Here is a 20702-nt window from a genome sequence, read left to right on the forward strand (position 1 = left end):
AGGATGTGATTTCATTTGTGAGAGAAAACTTTGTCTCCCTCACATTGGGGAGGGCAAAGTATGGGCTGCATGTGGCCCCCAAATACTCCCTAGGTCAACTTTTCTGCAGCAAACAAATGAAGTTGAATTGCCTTATTGAAAATCTCATACTGTTTAACATCAAGACAATTGTTTTTGTTTTCAAAACCGAAAGAAGATTGATCAATGGACCTAATTTATCAATGCTGGACCTAAGTAAAGAAGGCAAAAAGAGGGAGCAGAACTGTGTCCCCAATAGCAGCTTGGGGACAACTTCTGTGGCAATGCTCCCTGGCATTATGCAGCCCACTCCTAGCACACTTCTTTTTAAATTGTGGGTCCCAATCTCAAATGGTTATCAAAATAACTGGCAACTATAAAAGGTTTCTGAATACCACCTATTTACATAAATAGAAACAGTGGACTCTGTAAAAATGTCTCAGCAGTACTCCACAAAAAGGAAAATCCGCCTGTTTAGCCAATCTTGCAAATGCAGCTTTGTTATCAGTAAATGTTTGGCTTTTATACCTATGTACCTGAGGTCACATACAATTTTCTTGGGCGATTAGTAGTAGAGAATGTTTAAGAAGCCCACACTGTCAATTTCAGTTTTCATGCAGGATTTTTTCCTAACTTTGCATGGAAACACCAAAATTTCAGTCCTATATTTGATTCATCTAAGACATGAGCTACTATGGTATGCTGTTGAATCTCACAAGGTGGATTTGATGGGAAAAGCCAGAAAAGCAGCCAGAAAATAACAAGCTCCAAATTGCTGCAGGGTTTTAGAATAAATAGCTGATGCAGTAACCTATCTAATGTAGTGATGGGTGGCCAGTGATTAGTTCAGTAAAGAATTTAGCTGGGCACAGGACTCTTTGAGCTTTGATGCATGCAAGGATTCAAGGTAATTAAATAAAACAAATACAGTAGAGTCTCACTTATTCAACAAACGGGCCGGCAGAAAGTTGGATAAGTGAAAACGTTGGATAATGAGGGATTAGGAAAAAGTCTATTAAATATCTAATTACATTATGATTTTACAAATGTCCCAGAAAAGGTGACGTCTTCCAAATCTGAAAAAAAATTACAAAATTCGGGTTTTTCTGACGTGTCGGGTTTAGAAAAAACTCAAATTTTCCAGAAAAGATGACGTCACCTTTTCTTGAACATTTGAGGTTTTTTTCAAAGCCGGCCGGTCAGAAAAATAAAAATTTTGGAAGTTTTTCAGATTTGGAAGATGTCACATTTTCTGGAAAATTTGAGTTTTTTCCAAACCTGGCAGATCAGAAAAATCAAAATTTTGGAAGTTTTTCAGATTTGGAAGATTTCACCTTTTCTGTAAAATTTGAGGTTTTTTCAAATCCGGCGGGTTATACCGTCATGCCAAGCATTGTAATAATTTTCATAAGAGATCTGAGATTCCGGATTAATGATTCCGGAATGAATCTGTTGGTTTGTTGAATAGATATTCTATTTCTTAATGAAAAAAAGGATCTGCTAAAACTTCAAATATTCCCCATAAATTGGTAGATGTATGATAAGTCTGAAAGTTGGGGGGAATGATCCCCTATTACCTAGTGTCGTTCAAGGAGTTTGCTCTTTTTTTTTTTTTAAATGTAAATCATCTTTTCCCCCTCTGAAGGCTGTGAGGCTTGCTTCCTGACTCATCGCTGTTCCGAGTGCCTTGTGCACTAGCTTGAATAAGTTGGTCAGGAAAGAAAGAGAAAAAGAGAAAGAGAGAGAAAGCAAGCAAGCTGCCATGGCATTCCAAGATTCTGGGAAAGCACCAATCAAGGCTGACGGGGTAGTGAGAGAGGGAGAGGCAGAGAGGATCTTTTTAAAAAATGGTTTTCAAACCTTTAATAATTCCCTAAAATTCCATGGATAAGCGAAACATATGGGCAAAGCGTGGTTATTTTGTCCTACTACTGTAGCAAGTTTCACCCCAATAGCTTTAAAAATAAAGGAGATAGCAGCCCCTGAAGTTTCCCCTGAAGTCACTTGCAATTAGAATCTAACACATCCGGTATCCCATTCCACTGTGTATAAAAACCTGTATCTCTAAGGAGAACAAGGGTTAAGTTTGGAACTTTACCACCAGAAGAAGGCCTGGAGTAAGGCTGAAACCAGTCGAGGTGCGGCTGATTCATACTCAACTCCGCACAAGAATACACGGCACCTATACTATTTCAAAGTGATTGTACAAAATCCATACAACATTGTTTGTGATTACTGTGAACTCAAAAAGTATAACTAGTTTAATATTCAAATTATTTACTGAACTTATTTTCCATTTTGTATATAAGTGGGCAAGTTATACTATTGTACTTTAGAAACAAAGCGCCAGTGCCCCTTACTTTCGAACAGAGTTTAGAGCCATTTTTTCTGGATCGCACATACCCAGTAGTTGTCACTTTGTTTCTAAAGGCCCTTCCACACAGCCCTATAACCCAGAATATCAAGGCAGATAATCCACAATGTCTGCTTTGAACTGGGTAACCTGAATCCACACTGCCATATAACCCAGTTCAAAGCAGATAATGTGGGATTTTATACAGCTGTGTGGAAGGGGTCCATGTCTAAAGCATAATACAAGTGATGTTTAAACCAGAGTGTGGGAATCATACAGCCTTCCAATTGACTGCCAGACTGCAACTCCCAGCATTCCTTGCCACCAAAGCAGGTGGTGAGGCATGCTGGGGGTTGTATTCCACCAGCATCAAAAAAGCTGCATGATTGGGTTGCTGTGAGATTTCCAGGCTGTATGGCCAAGTTCCAGAGGCATTCTCTCGTGACGTTTCGCCCACATCTATGGCAGGCACCCTCAAAGGTTGTGAGGTCTGTTGGAAACAGGGCAAGTGGGGTTCATCTCTCTGTGGAAGGTCTAGGGTGGGAGAAAGAACTCGTCTGAGGAAAATGTTGCAATGGGCCAGCTTGATTAGCATTGAATAGCCTTTCAGCTTCAAGGCCTGGCTGCTTCCTGCCTGGGTGAATCTTTTGTTAGGAGTTGTTAGTTGGCCCTGATTGTTTCCTGTCTGGAATTCCCGTTTCAAAGTGTTGCCCTTTATTTACTGTCCTGATTATAGAGGGGTTTTTTTGTTTGTTTTTTTATAATACTGGTAGCCAGATTTTGTTCATTGTCATGATTTCCTCCTTTCTGTTGAATTTATCCACATGCTTGTGGATTTCAATGGCTTCTCTGTGTAGTCTGACACGGTGAGAGTGGTCCAGCATTTCTGTGTTCTCAATTTTTTTTTCCGTGTCAGGAGTAACTTGAGTCGCTTCTGGAGTGAGAGAATTGACCGTCTGCAAGGACGTTACCCAGGGGACGCCCGGATGTTTTGATGTTTTTACCATCCTTGTGGGAGGCTGCTCTCATGTCCCCGCATGGAGCTGGAGCTGATAGAGGGAGCTCATCCGCACTCTCCCCGGGTGGGATTCGAACCTGGCAGCTTTCAGGTCAGCAACCCAACCTTCAAGTCATTTAGTCCACTACGCCATCTGTTCTCAAATGATATGCTGTGACAAGGTTGGATCATCAAGTGCTCTGCTATGGCTGACTTCTCTGATTGAATTGGTCTGCAGTGCCTTTCATATTCCTCGATTCGTGTTCATCGATGAGCGGCACGATTCCTTGCTGGAGGGGGTTTAGCCTGTTCCTGGTGGGCGGGGCGAAGACGCAAAGCTGCTGCCCAGTAAGAATTGCCCTCTCGATAACAGACTGTGACTTCGCTGTGTGGCACAGAATCCGGTTGGCTTGAGAATTGGCCAATGGAGAAGGGCGTTGCTCGAAAGACAAGAACTAGAGCGGCAAAGTCAGCCAATGGAGAAGCAAGTTACATTTTGAGTGGCGTCTCTCCCCCACCCTCCTCTTGCCGAAGGGGAAACGTAAAGGGCGAGCTTTCGCAGCATGGCCAGCGCCACTGTCTGGAGCCGCCGCGCTGCCCTTGTGTATACCGTCGGGACGTGGACCGTCTTCGGCTGGGTCGCCCTCCAGTCCTTCAGGTTCTTGAGGAGGGGGGACAAATTTGAGAAGAAGGAAGAGGACGAAGAACAGCAGTCCTCGCAGCCAGGTGGGTTTTGGTCGGCCGAGTGACTCCTTGCCTTAGGGCAGCATTTGGACTTCACCTCCCAGGATCCCTCAGCATTGGCCAAGGCAGCTGGGGCTTCTGGGAGTTGAAGTCTGAAAAAACCTGAAGGGCCAGAGTTTGGGAATCGCTGCCTTTGTGTGCAAGGAGCTGAATTGACTGGGATCTTTGCCGTGTTCTCTGTGGGCGAATCTACACTGCTGAGACATCACACCCATTGCCATGGCCCCGTGCTAGGGAATCATGGGATTTTTAGTTTTGCAAGGTCTTTAGGCCTGTCTTCCAAAGAAGCCTAATCCTTCACTGAAAGGCATCTCCCTGCATCTATAGCATCAACAATAGATCAGTTATATCATCATTATTATTATTATTATTATTATTATTTTATTTTTGTATCCCACCTTCATCTCCCCAAGGGGACAAGCCTGGTCAACATCATAGACTATAATCACATTAAAATACGTATACAGTATAATAAAACAACAATTATAAACAACATGGCAGTTGTGATAGAATAAAAACAATCTCAAACCAACCATCAATGAGCCTGTAATAAAGTCAATTTTTAGGCATAGATGGGCGGGCTGGCGCAACTCGCTTTTGAAAATAGGCCTAATGGATAAAATGCATACGTCTGATGAGTAGGGGTGAGTAATGTAAGATGGGAATAATATCTTTGGGTGGAGGACAGTAGAGTTATCTGGGACTTGTTAGCGGATTATTCCAAAAACATAACATTAAAGGCTGCCATATTTGCAGTTGCAGCCCAAAAAAATCAGAGCTAAATTTGTAAAGTCCACAGTGGAGGCTAGAAATTGAAATGGAGATAGTTTGGGATGATACAAATCAAACATTGTATTGTTATCACATCACTGCTACTGTAATTTTAAAGAGCCAGTATATGGACTAAGTTTTAATATTTATATTGGAAAGTACTTATTGTACTTTTAAAGGTTATATATTATCAAATGTCATGGCATATTGCTGGTACAATAAACAATTCAATTCATAGCATGAGCAATAGCAGTTAAAGTGGTGTCAAACTACATTGATTCTACAGTGCAAATCAGGCACGGGCAAACTTTGGCCCTCCAGGTGTTTTGGACTTCAACTCCCACAATTCCTAACAGCCTACTGGCTGGGTTGCTGTGAGTTTTCTGGGTTGTATGGTCATGTTCCAGAACCATTCTCTCTTGCTGTCTTGCCTACATCTATCACAGCCATCCTCAGAAGTTGTGAGGTCTGCTGGAAAACTATGCAAATGGGATTTACAGTAGAGTCTCACTTATCCAACATAAACGGGCCGGCAGAACGTTGGATAAGTGAATATGTTGGATAATAAGGAGGGACTAAGGAAAAGCATATTACACATCAAATTAGGTTATGATTTTACAAATTAAGCACCAAAACATCATGTTTAACAACAAATTTGACAGAAAAAGTAGTTCAATATGCAGTAATGCTATGTAGTACTTACTGTATTTACGAATTTAGCTCCAAAATATCATGATGTATTGAAAACATTGACTACAAAAATGCGTTGGATAATCCAGAACATTGGATAAGCGAGTGTTGGATAAGTGAGACTCTACTGTATATATCTGGAAGGTCCAGGGTGGGTGAAAAAACTCATGTCTGTTGCAGGCAGGTGTGAATGGTGCAATTGGCCAGCATTGAATGGCCTTGCAGCTTCAAAGTTTGGCGTCTTCCAGCCTGGGATTTAGAGCGGTTTCCTGCAAAAATAAAACACATTGGTTAAACATTCAATGCCAGTAATAACGAATAACAAATTAAAAAAAACAGACCCAATAACAATTAAATGACAACTTAAATAAACAGACACAATACATCCCAAACTTTAACAGCCTAAGTTCTTTAAACTCTTAAAATTCGACTAAATATAATTGTTTGAGCAAGATGGTAGACAGCTAACAAAAAACTTCTTTCCAACTCACAGAGGTTTGACTGGCCAAAAAAAATAGGTGTAGAGCTTTATACCAGAAAACTACAGAAAGCAGTTCCAATATAGGAAGTGCCTTTTTAGTCTGTTGACATTTTGTCTCCCAGGCACAGTTTTTTGATGAGGCAAAGGGGAGGGTGCCCAATGTTGTTATTTACTAATATATAATCATATATATGCAGTTTAGCACAGTGGGCTAAACTGCTAAGCTGCAGAAAATCATGCCTATCAAAAGGTCAGCAATTTGAGCCCGGGTCGACACCAAACTGGGAGGGATAGCTAACACTCCAGAAGACAGGAGCAGAATTCAAAACGAGCTTAACAGACTAGAGAGATGGGCCAAAACTAACAAAATGAAGTTAAACATGAGCCAACAATGTGATGCAGCTGCTAAAAAAGCCAACGGGATTTTGGCCTGCATCAATAGGAGTATAGTGTCTAGATCCAGGGAAGTCATGCTACTCCTCTCTTCTACCTTGGTCAGACCACACCTGGAATACTGTGTCCAATTCTGGGCAACGCAATTGAAGGGAGATGTTGACAAGCTGGAATGTGTCCAGAGGAGGGCGACTAAACAGATCAAGGGTCTGGAAAACAAGCCTTATGAGGAGCGGCTTAAAGAACTGGGCATGTTTAGCCTGCAGAAGAGAAGGCTGAGAGGAGACATGATGGCCATGTATAAATATGTGAGGGGAAGTCATAGGGTGGAGGGAGCAGGTTTGTTTTCTGCTGCCCTGGAGACCAGGACGTGGAACAATGGCTTCAAACTACAGGAAAGGAGATTCCACCTGAACATCAGGAAGAACTTCCTCACTGTGAGAGCTGTTTGGCAGTGGAACACTCTCCCCCGGACTGGTGGAAGCTCCTTCTTTGTAGGCTTTTAAGCAGAGGCTGGATGGCCATCTGTCGGGGGTGCTTTAAATGCAATTTCCTGCTTCTTGGCAGGGAGTTGGACTGGATGGCCCATGAGGTCTTTTCCAATTCTATGATTCTATGAGCGCCTGCCGTCAGCCCCATCTCACCTGCAGATCGAAAGCAGAAATGTGAGTAGATAAATAGGTACCGCTTTTAGCAGGGAGGTAATTAAGGCGCCCTTAAGGACATGGATCAGGAGAACATCTAAGGATGACAAAAAGCTCCTTGGCATGGAAGATGGAGCAACAGCACAAACTCCCCCCCCCCCCCCCCCCCAAATGGCCGGAGTCGAGCACATCCTCCAAGATGCCAGAAGTAAGATGGGAAATGCCTTTATCTCTGTTTGTGTATTGTCTGTTCTTATTAATTGTATAACAGCATTGGATGCTTCCCATATGTGTGTACTGTAATCCGCCCTGAGTCCCATCTGGGAGATACAGTGGAATATCAATCTATATATATTAATGAGTGATGGCATCACGGCGACTCACAAAATAACAAAACTACAGGCCCCCCAACCTCGAAATTTGACAACACAACCCATCATCCATGTCTCTAGGTTGATACAGCAAAAAGAAAAGAAAAATAAAGTCCTAATTAGAGGGAGAGCAATAATTTTTTTTATCCAATTGCTGCCAGTTTAGAGGGCTAATCTCTGCCCACTTGGTCTCCTAGCAACCAAGGGACAGCCAGGGTTCAGTTAGGGGACAGGCAGATTTAGGCCTCACTTAGGCTTCTTCCACAGATTATCTAATTTGCACTGGATTATACGGCAGTGTAGACTCAAGGCCCTTCCACACAGCTATATAACCCATTTATAATCTTATATTATCTACTTTGCACTGGATTATCTTGACTCCACACTACTATATAATCCACTTCAGTGTGAATTTTATACAGCTATGAAGAAGGGGCCTCATATAATCCAGTACTAAGCAGATAATGTAAGATTATCAGTATACAGTAGAGTCTCACTTATCCAACATAAACAGGCCGGCAGGATAAGTGAACATGTTGGATAATAAGAAGGGATTCAGGAAAAGCCGATTAAACATCAAATTAGTTAATCGTTATACAAATTAAGCACCAAAACATCACATTATACAACAAATTTGACAGAAAAAGTAGTTCCATGCGCAGTAATGCTATGTAGTAATTACAGTAGAGTCTCACTTATCCAACACTCGCTTATCCAACGTTCTGGATTATCCAGCGCATTTTTGTAGTCAATGTTTTCAATATATCATGATATTTTGGTGCTAAATTCATAAATACAGTAATTACTACATAGCGTTACTGTGTATTGAACTACTTTTTCTGCCAAATTTGTTGTCTAACACAATGTTTTGGTGCTTCATTTGTAAAATCATAACCTAATTTGATGTTTAATAGGCTTTTCCTTAATCCTTCCTTATTATCCAACATATTCACTTATCCAACATTCTGCCAGCCCGTTTATGTTGGATAAGTGAGACTCTACTGTACTGTATTTACAAATTTACCACTAAAATATCACAATGAATTTAAAACACTGACTACAAAAACATTGCATATGAAAAGGCAGACTGCGTTGGATAATCCAGAACATTGTATAAGCGAATGTTGGATAAGTGAGATTCTACTTTAATATGAAATAATTACTGGGATAGAATAATGCAGAACAATATAATCTCTAAAACCAGGACAGTAAATAAAGATCAAAAGTCTGAAAGCAAGGAAATTGGAAATTCCACAAAGGAAACAATCAGGGCCAGCTAACACCTCCCAAGAAAGGATTATTTCAGAAAGGAAGCTGAGAAGGGAGTGAAGCACTGTGTATTACCAAAGTCATTATTATTATTATTATTATTATTATTATTATTATTGTGTTGCGGTCAACCGTGAAAATGAATACAATCTGGTTCCAAGTATTCAAAAACACTAAAATCAGAATATATAAAAATTAATGTGGTATAATAAAACAGAACAATACAATCTCTAAAATCAGAACACTAAATAAAGAACAACACTCTGAAAACAGGGGAATTCCACACAGGAAACAATCAGGGCCAGCTAACACCTCCCAACAAAATATTCCCATCATCAAAGTCTGGAAAATCCTCTGTTTTCTCAGGGCCACAGACAGTAGAAGCACATAAAATATCGCAAACAACACCACTCTGAAAACAAGGGAATTCCAGACAGGAAACAATCAGGGCCAGCTAACACCTCCCAACAAAAAAATCACTCTGGGAGGAAACAGCCAGGCTTTAAAGCTGCAAGGCCATTACATCCTAATCATTTTTTCTAATTGCAGCATTCACACTTGCCTCCAACAGACAAAAAAAACCCAATCAGAAATATTGTATATTCACAACCTTTAGGAAATAATATCCCCTGATGGCGCAGCGTGTTAAAGCGCTGAGCTGCCGAACTTCTGGGCCGAAAGGTTTGAATTGGGAGAGCGGAGAGAGCCCCCACTGTTAGCCCCAGCTTCTGCCAACCCAGAAGTTCAAAAACATGCAAATGTGAGTGCATCAATAGGTACTTCTCCGGCGGGAAGGTAACGCCGCTCCATGCAGTCATCCCACATGACCTTGGAGGAGTCTACGGACAATGCCGGCTTTTCGGCTTAGAAATGGAGATGAGCACCTACCCACAGAGTCAGACATGACTGGACTTAACATCAGGGGAAAACCTTTACCTTAACTACCACCAATTCCTCAATACTTTATTTCCCATACCACCATACTTCGCCACAGCAACATGTGGCTGGGCACAACTAGTAAAGTATATTATTGTTATTCAAGTTATGTAGAGGGTTGACAGTAACAAAAGACTTTCTTCTTGAGTATGCTAGTAATATTAATAGCTTGCTGACTAAGCTCATCATGGTGATGAGTTGTTTCTGTCTTTTACCAAGGGAATTATTGTCAAGGTATATAGAGTACACATCCCATGTTCACAAGGCTGAGTGCAGACACAGGTTTTCTGGAACGCTGTTAATTTAAAAGACCATGGATAGATCTACATTGCCATATAATGCAGCTTGAACATATTTCCTCAAATTAAAATCAAAAGAGAAAAGGCCACCTTTTGCTGCCATTATAACATCAGGTGTGATAGTTATTTTAGGTGCCTTCATATATGTAAACCATGGTAATGATCAGTAACTTGGCTCAAATATGTTTAATCCTATACATTTATATTGTAATGTTTTCATTTAGATGTTTCTTTTAAATAATCTTTCTCACAAACTCTTATAAACACAAACTCTTCCCCTCCTTCTTGCTTTTAGATAAGACGCTGGAGTTTGGCACAATTGCTTCAGAAGACAGTGTAACAGAAACCACTATGTATGGAAAACCGGGGACAGGTTTTCAAGTCACAACAGTAGTGAGATATAAACCAAACTTTGTGCCTTACACAACTCGTTTATATAATTACTTGCAATCCTTTTTTGATGATGGTGCAAAAAAAGAAAAATAAATTTGTCTGAATAAGTAACCTCCATTGTATCTAAAATGACATCCTTTATTGAAGAATGCATACTACTATCAAGATGTTTTAGGCTGAAGAATGGAATTATCTATTTTAATGCACAATACCAAATTTTGAACTAAGTTGTGTGAACTGCCAACAGTTCCTCTTAAAAACTCAGTGGGTTTCTTCCATTTCCTCTGGAAGGATTGCCATGGATTTGAATTGTTCTCATTTCTGAAAAGTGAATTGGTCTTTGACTATATTTTTCTGGTTCGTGTTTGAAACTTCTTGTGCGTAATATATGATGCCTAGAAAACAAGGCAGACTAGAAATCCTTCCCTTTCATCTTGTGACTCATTTATCTCTCTGGTATGCTAACCATATTGAATTGGACTCTGGAAGAAAAGAAGAAACAAAGTTCCAAGGTTCATTCCTCATTTTCTCTTTGGCCAATCTGACATAAAACATTTTCAAAAACATGGTTTTGTGATTTTTTTTGTTGTAAAACCAAAGTCAGTCAGCAAGTGAATGATTCACTGTGTTGTCGAAGGCTTTCATGGCCAAAATCACTGGGTTGTTGTGAGTTTTCTGGGCTGTATGGCCATGTTCCAGCAGCATCCTGTTGTTTCGCTCACATTGATGGCAGGCATCCTCAGAAATTGTGAGGTCACAACTTCTGAGGATTCCTGCCATAGACGTGTGTGAAATATCAGGAGAGAATGCTTCTGGATCATGGCCATACAGCCTGGAAAGCTCACAGCAACCCAATGATTTACCTTTCTTAACTGGTATAAAATTTTAAATGCATTAATACAATGTCTGGTTCAAGTGTTCTGTAGCATTTCAAGAAGAGTCTGTGGTGGCAGTAAAAAAATAGCAAGGGAATGTCATTTATGAAATGGTAGCCATGGTGGACACATTCACTCACAGAACACCTCACAAAAGAAATCTTTAAGGATATAAAGAAAGTTTGCCCAATATCTTAAATACAGCTATAAAATGAAGCATTTAACTTGTAGCCACCTTTGCTTTGTAATTATATCTCTTCGCATTCTGAGAGGCCTGGAGTGAGGGAAAGGTAAAGATGACAGATAACTACGAAGCAGGCATTTCCATTTGCAAGCTTTGGTGTTGTATGGTGCTTTCAGGTTGACTCCAACTTATGCCAAATGTATTCCATGGATTTCTTGTCAGGTTTTCTTCAGAAGAGTTTTGCCATTGCTAGATATGTACTTGCTTAGGGTCACCCAGTGGGTTTCTGTGGTTCTGAGCATGATCTTTCAGAGTCGTAGTTCAAAGTTCATAGTGCTACATCATGCAGGATCCCATTTTGCAGGCACCAAAGCTGAAAAACCACAAAAATAGGAGGGAAAAGTCTGTTTAAGTAACTTTAATGGTGACCAGCTTGAGGACCCTTGTCTCTAGGAGTATGCAAGCACATTCTCCATAATGTATTCCTCCAACACACACAGCTCATTGTGGACAATTTTAACAGAAAGGAGGAAACTATGGAAATGAACAAAATCTGGCTACCAGTATTACAAAACTCTAAAACCAATGACGGTAAATAAAACACAACACACTGAAAATGGGAATTCCAAACATGAAACAATCAGGGCCAGGTAACACCTCTCAACAAAGGGTCCCCCCCCAGGCAGGAGGCAACTAGGATTTGAAGCTGCAAGGCTTTTCAATGCTAATCAAGGTGATTAATTGCAACATTCACACTGCCCTACAGGCAAGAATTCTCTCTTCCACCCTGGACCTTCCATGGATATATAAACCTCACTTGCTTAGTTTCCAACAATCCCCACAACCTTTGAGGATGCCTGTCATAGATGTAGGTGAAACGTCAGAAGAGAATGCTTCTGGAACATGGCCATACATCCCAGAAAACTCACAGCAACCCTATGTTCAATTGGTTGAGACTGGATGAGATAGGTAAAGGTAAAGGTTTTCCCCTGACTTTAAGTCTAGTCATGTCCGACTCTGGGGGCTGGTGCTCATCTTTTCTAAACTGAAAAGCTGGAATTGTCCATAGACACCTCAAAGGTCATGTGGCCGGCATGACCGCATGGAGTGCCGTTACCTTCCCACAGAAGCGGTAACTATTGATCTCACATTTGCATGCTTTCAAACTGTTAGGTTGTCAGAAGCTGAGGCTAACCCCCACTCCCTGGATTTGAACCACTGACCTTTCGTCAGCAAGTTCAGCAGCTCAGCGGTTTAATCTGCTGCGCCATCGGGGGCTGGATGAGATATTAATTCCAAAACTAGAGCAAAATGTGCTGCAGGAGGTCCCGCAAAAACAAAGTGTTTCTATGTTTTGATGATAGAACCAATTAGGAAATGACATCTATAACCCAGGAACAAAAAATCGTGTTTCATAGTGTTAACTCAGGCCTTTTCCACACAGCTGAATAAAATCCCACACTATCTGCTTTAAACTGGAATATGTGGCAGTGTGGACTTGGGACCCTTCCCACACAGCCATACAACCCAGAATATAAAGGCAGAAAATCCCACAATATCTGAGTCCACGGTGCCATATATCCCAGTTCAAATCAGATATTGTGGAATATTATTCAGCTGTGTGGAAGGGGCCGCAGACAACTCAGTTCAAAGCAGATATTGTGGGATTTTCTGCCTTGGTATCCTGGGTTATGTGACTGTGTGGAAGGCCCTTCAGTGCTGCTTTCACGGGGTAATGGGCTGTAGGCAAAAGTGAATGGCCGCCAACCCTCCTCGTTGACTAGTGCAACTCTACCGGTCATCGTTCATGGCTTGCCAAGCCCATTTCTCCGCTGACGTGCATGCGAACACGTCACCTTTAAACCTGGCCTATGGGGAGAAGCGGGAAAGCTCGGAAAGAAAAAGACCACGCACGCAGTTGCCTTCCAATCCCTGCGTGGTTTCCACTTCCGCCCGGAGAAGGCTTAAGGGTATGAAGACAGGGATGGAACTCGGAAGTTGGGAACCGAGTGGAATCTATTTTGGAATGGCTCTATGCTTCCGTTTCCTGTCTGTGACGGAAGTTCCGGGAGAGGAGCTTCACCGGCTTTTTTCTTTTGCCGGCGGATCACCATGAAGGCCATCATCCAGCGCGTCGCTAAGGCCAGCGTGACAGGTGCCTTGTGTTGGGAACGCCTGCTTGCCACATCCTTCCATAGTGCTATGAGGAATTTTTTGAGATGTGACAAATCATTCGCTGGGCTGTAGGGGAAGTGTGGAGAGGGTTAGCAGGGGCCTTCAAAAGGCCTATGGACATTTGCCTAGGCCAGGCATGGGCCAGGTGTTTTGGACTTCAACTCCTACCATTCCTGAGAGTATCTCTGTAGACCTTAGGAAGCTGTTTCTTGATTTAAGATGTTGGCATGCTATCCAAACAGAGGATGAGCCAGAGAGGTCTAAGCCTTGGTTCTTTCATTGCTGGCTCCCGATCAATGTCAGGTGTTGTAATACCGTGTAAACAGTATAATTTCTCCAGTGGTGTGGGATGTAGACATCCTGTGATAATGCAGCATGTCTCATTAAGAGCCACATCCACTGTTTTAACGTGGTGTGATGTATTCCACACTGGACATGCTTATTCAGCAGCAGAGTGGCAAAACGCAAGGGCAGATATCTTCACTGTATCTGGTTGTGATCCCCAGCTTTCATATGATATTATTTCTAGCACCCACTTTTTGCTTGATATTCAAGCAGTGCTTCTTATGAGTCAGAGCATGGATTAGAGTGGCTCCCAGGTATTTTGGTGTGCTGCAGTGCTCCAGTGGATTCCTTCCCAGGTGATCCTCAGAGTTCGAGATGCTTGTTTGTTCTTAAGATGAAAAGCATATGGATTAGGAATCAGCTGGTTTTCTCTGTAATAGGCAGTAAGGGCACCTAAAGCTTTGGAGAGCTCCCGTTTAACCATTTCAAAGTTCCCTGCTTGAGTGGAGATGGCACGATCGTCAGCATAGATGAGATAAACACACACACATACATACGTATGCATACTTTGACTTTTATGTATATACGTACCTTTGCTTGTATGCTTCCAACTTACATATATCTTGTTGGATACTCAGGATACTCAAGATGTGTATATGGCTCTGACCTAACAAGTACATATCTCGTTTGCTCTGTCAATGTCTTCTCTGTTATTTTGCTTATTTCTTCAGATCTGACCTCTAGCACCAAAAATAGATTAAAGAGGTGAAACTTTATTCAGAAGAAACCTTCTCAAAATTGTATTAGTTATCATGAAGAGGAAGCCACATCTTCACATCCATGACTGAAGGCTTCCTCCATGCTTCTGGCAGAGCTCTCTTTCTTTGTAATGAATTAGGAACCGTTGGCATAGAAAAGACCTATTATACAGTTTTCTTGATCCAAAGCAATTAATATATCTAAATATATCCCCTTCCAGTTCTGAGTATGATTATCTAAAAAAACACACCCCAAATTACTTAGACATGAGTCGTATGGATGAAATTTGGAAGACATGTTTCCTACTATGCAGACCATGCCGGTTTGGGAGTGGGGTGACAGAGAAAATGCAGTGATTCCATTTGTTTCCATGCTGCAGTAGCCTGCTGTGTATTTTTTGTGTAGATTATATAATGTAAGTCAGAAGTTCTGGAAATGTAAAATGTTCAAAATGTCTTCAACAGTTGGTGGGGAGCAAGTAAGCTCCATTGGACAAGGCATTTGTGTGCTACTGGGTATCTCTGTGGAAGACACTCAGAAAGAGCTTGAACATATGTAAGTAACTACATATTGGTATGTAGTATTAAACTGTTCTTATGTTACATATTTACATTTACTTAATTGTACAGTTTCTTATACAAATTTAATTTTCAACATTCATTAACCTGAATATCAAAAGACAGTAGATTCTCAGTTAACCAGCACCCATATGGATTGCTGGATAAAGGTAATTTTTGGTTGCTTGAGAGTTATTATTAAAATAGGCCTACACTTGATACTGCACTCCACCATACCATATTGTACCATACCATAAACTCTGTATTGACTTGATATTAATATTGAAATGCAGTAATTAAAAAGCAAATAAGGACAAACAAAGACCAACCTAACTCAATGTAATAATGGTTTACTGTATTATAAAAATAGCTGTGTGAATGCAGTATGCAATTTTAGTTAAATGGCAATCAGTAACCTTTTTAACTTAATGAATTTCACTTACATATCACTTAACTTCAAGTAATTTAGAATAAAACACACACTAACACACTTAAAACTGTTACAGTTGGGTTAGAGAGTTTACTGGGTAGACATTTTATCAGGATTATCAGAATCTGTTTTTTATTTAAGGTATTACCTATTTGATTTTTTCTGGTTGCTTGAGTTCCAGTTAACAGAGAGTCTGATGCATCAAATTCTCAGAATCAATGAGTCTGTGTTTGTATCATCCTTCTTCTCCATTTTATGGATATGCTGACACACATAATATATACAAATGTTTTTTTCTTTCCAGAGGACTCATTCATATCTTCTGATTTTACACTTAGGGTTCGAAAAATTTTAAACTTGCGTGTGTTTGAAGATGAAAGTGGGAAACACTGGTCTAAAAGTGTCATGGACAAGCAGTATGAAGTGCTTTGTGTGAGCCAGTTTACTCTTCAATGTATCTTGAAAGGAAACAAGCCAGACTATCACATGGCCATGCCTACAGACCAAGCAGAGTCATTCTATAACAGCTTTATAGAACACCTTCGCAAAACATATAAGCCAGAGCTCATTAAAGGTAAGGCAAAATCAAATTATGGATTTCAGAATAAAAAATAATAATTCTGATATGCAGTGTAAACTGCTTGTCTTTGGGAAATTGAAAACTTGTCTCCATTTAGTTTAAAGTGAAGGTACATCTATTCCTGGTGTAGCCATGATATAGATGCAAGTTTTACAACCCGACTGATAATAGCAGAGGAAGCTCATAGTTGTAGTGATACTGTTGGTAGTATTGAGACTGCAACCTTAATCAGAAATTGTGTTAAGACAGGAGAGATAAAAACTCTTGACTTCAAAATCAAAGGAACAGTTGTTTAACTACACATGACATCAGTGTTTATTTGATTGCATTATGGAATTATTTGACATGTTGTATAATTAATAAGAATGTTTCACTCTGTAGTATACTATTCTTTCAACCTATCTATGCTAAATCGAAGTATTTCCAGCCCAGCTCTTTGAGCGATACTGTCTTCTGTATCCTTTATAGAATAGGGCAAGTGGTAGATTAAATAAAAAAAGAGCAAGTTAATTCCCCTTTTATAATGAAATATTTTTTCAGTATTCTCTGGTAATACACTACATATTCATCCCTGTTACAGGAAAGTAAATGTTCATATTAATTTGATACTAGGAATAGAAATAAAGTTGAAAGTGTTTTCCTCCAGGGAAAAGCAATTGGAGAAGATACTGAATAAACAGATGACTGGTAGAAAAAAAGGTTAAATAGCTGTCTGCCAATTCACTTTTCAAGTGTCAAGCCATCCATGCCTGGGTTTTTCTATAAGTGAAAAGTAAGGGGAAAGAATAATAGGACTACATGAATCATGTAATCAGTATTTAATTAAATATCTAGTTTTACATGTGTTCCAAGTTTGTAACTTAGTTCACTCACAGAGAGACATCTTCTCGATCTTTGTAAGTGTTCTCCTATTTTATTTGTAACTGATCTGTTTAAATAACACTGTCATGTTTAAATAACACTGTCATGTTTAACCTAAAGTATTCATTAACATGTCTGAAAGAAAAGAAACAGGAGATAAGGAAAAGCAAAAGACTTCTAACTAGCACTGGATGCCCAATTGGTTTTAGATGTATTTCTGAAACCCTAGCTTCATGGCAGCTGCTTTGCATTCAGTACAATTTGTTGTGTAGTTCTGTACATGTTCCTAAGATAATATCTGAAGAGTATGTCAAATGAAATCCTTTTACATGAACATGTTAAATACTGTATACATGTAGTGCGTAGTTCAGAACCAAGCCTTTTTTATTCCCTCACAGCTATATTCAGGACCAGTCTTTTAAAAACTGATTATTTTAGAGCCAATGAAGCATAGTGGTCTTTGTGGTGAAGTGAGACCATGGTTTGAATTCAGCCACAGAAACTCATTGGGTGGCCATGTGCAAGTCATAATTATTCTGCCCAAGGTTAGGTAATGGCAAACCACTTCAGAATAAGTCTTTCTAAGAAAATACTATGATCGAATTGTCATAAATTGGAGTTGACTTGAAGTACACAACAACAACAAAAATAGCAACAATTTGTTCTGGGTGGAGAAGGCCCTGGTTCATTTCCTATGAAGCAAGATCATGTGTATTTTTATTACTGTTATTTACAAGTTTGAATCATAATCATGAAGAACATTTAAAAAGGAAACTGCATATCAAAATGAAATACAGGAAGTTTACTTTTTGATTTTTTTAAAAAAGCAATATTGTGAGTTACAGAAGGGAAACCCACCTTCATTCTTCAGTAAGTGTCTTTTTCCCCAATTTCCCCCTCTAATTTGTTTAGACGGCAAATTTGGTGAATACATGCAAGTGCATATCCAGAATGATGGGCCTGTGACCATAGAATTGGAGTCTCCTACAGCTCCCATTGATTCTAAGCAGGTAGGTTTCCATCAGCGCTTTGCTTCACCTGGCCTTTTCTGAGTTTGTACGTCTCTTTCTGATATTTAAATCTTTGTTACATTCTACATAACATTTAATCAGTTTTCAGAGAAACATAATTCTAGGTCTAACTTGTAGAGAATCTCTTTTCTGTTTGAGAATACAAAAATATTTTGAGGACAAATGGTCATACGAGGACTATGTATTCTGATGAAGAAACTTAACTTTGAACTTCTGATGTCTTCTTTACTGCTGTACTTTTCAGTACTTGTTTTATATGTTATGGATGGTTATAAAATCACTAGCTGAAACTCAAATTTTTGTCTTTGCTCAAGTTCTCATGGCATTGAATGTTTGCTGATATCTGTTGTAAACCACCCTGAACCCCCTCGGTGAGATATTAAAAGATTATTGAAAAGAAGTTTGCAGTGCAACACCTGTTTAAATGGAAATAATCATGCTATTAAGCTATTCCATTTTAGATGAACTAATAGCTAAGAATTGTCATATCTAATGGGTACTCCCAACAAATGCAGCATATCTTTAGTAATCAATGATTATTGATGAAAATTAGTTCTATTTTCATTGTCTTAGACAATGAAAAAAATCAGATACATTCTAAGATTGAGGAAGATAGGAAGAGGAAGAATGTCCAAGGTGGGAGAATACAAATGTTAATCAAATAGCCATGAGCAAGTTTTTTCGCAAGGTATCTTGCATTTTATTTTAAAGTTGCATATACTGTGTTGTCATCCCAGAGGGGATTTTTGACAGATGCATTTAATTAGAATGTTCAATAAAATGACACTTAATCTAACCTTGAACAATAACATTTAGAGATTAATTGATTTAAATGTAAAAAAAAACAGAATATTTGAAGTTTTTAAAGTGCTTATGAGTATAAAAGATTTTGACTTGGTGCCGATCAAATCACCATTTTTATCTCAGATGCACTTCCTTTGAGAGTCATTTCAGAGTCAGAACATCAGAGAATAGCATGTCTTTTCTTTTTTAGATAACATGTTCATGTCTCTTATGGAAACTACACAGAGAGCAGCATCCTCTCATGATCTTTATGTATAGAGAGGTTAATAAGGGAAAAAGTACTCTTGCATATATTTGGTAATCACCAAAACCCGATCTGTGTGATGTCATTAACTTTTAACTATAAAATGTTCATTTTCCATTCTCGTTATGTCTCTATGTATGTGTGTGTAATTTGGTCATGTGTGTACTGCATATGAAAATTAGTAGATAATAAACACATAACCAAATTGGGAAAGAATGAGATAATGGAATGTTGGGAGTGAGCAGTGATTAGTAGAATGTTTGAGGGGATTTGAATAAAGTTGATGATTGATGGTTGGAATGTTAGTTGATATAGATGGAGTAGAAAGAAGATAGGAATGAGTGAATGGAATCTAGGGTTAAGAGAGTCCATTGTTCAGGGTTAACAATTAATGAGTAGTGTTTAACAGTCTGAATTATCTGGAGTGTGTGTTCTAAATATATTAAATAATTATCACATATATCCAGTGTTGCCTGCATGTCAGAGGAGCCACTGCCCACATGCTTTCTCTTTTCTCCAGCCCCAAGAAGGCCTACCTCGCAATGTTTCCATGGTAATGTCCTGGCAAGGGTAGGGTCTCTCTTTGTGGCCTTTTCTTTTCTCCATTTCCTTCATAAAACTTCTTCCTTTTCCTTCTTTCCTCCCCTTGCTTTCCTTCATACATCTTCCCCCCTCCTTTTCCTTCCTTCCTCTCCTAGGCCTTCCTTTCTCTTCACTTAATTTTCTGTCTTGCCTCCCTTTCTTTGTCCCTTCTTTATTCTCTTCTTTCTCCCTTTCCCTTCCCTCCCTTCATACCTTTTCCCCTTTCTTTTGTCTTCTTTCCTTCTGTCCTTTATATTTCTTCCTTATCTCCCTCCCTTACCTTTCCCTTCGTTTCTTTCCCTTCTTTTACTTCTCCCCTCATACACATTTCCCCTAGCAACAGCCAATCTGCTTCACTCCCTTTTATTTCCCAGTCACATGACAAGAGGGCCACTTCACCTAGCCATTTTGTTACTTTTCTTACCCTCCATTCTGGGCCCGAAAATGTGGGCTTTTTAAAAGTTCAAACCCCTCAATTATTTTAATTTGGTTAAAGAAATGTATGTGTGCCACATCTGGTTCAGATCTAGAAATATTTTCTGTTGTGGTCAACTTCTGCCTGAATAAGACTTACTTTTGTTCTCCTGGAATATGACATATTATGAAGCTTAGAGTCAAATATGGGGTCTGTGGTGGCAGCAGTAAACAAAGAGGGGTGCTGTCCAGAGTTAATATCAGTTGCATAATATTTCATTCATCTACCTAGTGGGCACTTAAGAGGTCCTCAAAGGTTTGTGGCCACATCAATATAACAAAAGGAGATCCTTATGTTGATGTCCGAGGTGGGAGAAATGGGAAGTTCTCACCTTTGTTGGAATCCACAAGATTTGTGCAAGTCTTCACATTTGGTAGCAGCTGGGGTTTAAACAGAGCCTCACACCTGGTAGAAAAATGGTGTGTTAAGTGGTAGACCCCCAAAGTATTGAAGAAGCAGCCCTAGCTTTTTCAAAACTGATGAAATAGGGCTCCTCTTATA

The 20702-nt window shown here is 39.7% G+C and overlaps 1 protein-coding gene across 2 annotated transcripts in view; it reads left to right on the top strand.

The window, feature by feature from the left end:
* Positions 1 to 3851: 3851 nt before the first annotated feature.
* dtd1 (D-aminoacyl-tRNA deacylase 1) overlaps positions 3852 to 20702 on the top strand; it is a 58166-nt gene continuing 41315 nt past the window's right edge. The window contains exons 1-4 of one of the 2 annotated variants that reach the window (XM_062979520.1): positions 3852 to 4094; positions 15102 to 15192; positions 15963 to 16198; positions 17978 to 18075. In XM_062979520.1, coding sequence (XP_062835590.1) covers positions 3932 to 4094; positions 15102 to 15192; positions 15963 to 16198; positions 17978 to 18075 — 588 coding nt within the window. In that variant the 5' untranslated portion in view covers positions 3852 to 3931. Of the gene's footprint in view, positions 4095 to 13430; positions 13574 to 15101; positions 15193 to 15962; positions 16199 to 17977; positions 18076 to 20702 lie in introns of those variants that run through there. The other variant, XM_003220036.4, reaches the window with a different exon arrangement.

The sequence above is a fragment of the Anolis carolinensis genome, chromosome 4 (genome assembly GCF_035594765.1).
Source record: "Anolis carolinensis isolate JA03-04 chromosome 4, rAnoCar3.1.pri, whole genome shotgun sequence".
Classification (NCBI taxonomy): Eukaryota; Metazoa; Chordata; class Lepidosauria; order Squamata; family Dactyloidae; genus Anolis; species Anolis carolinensis.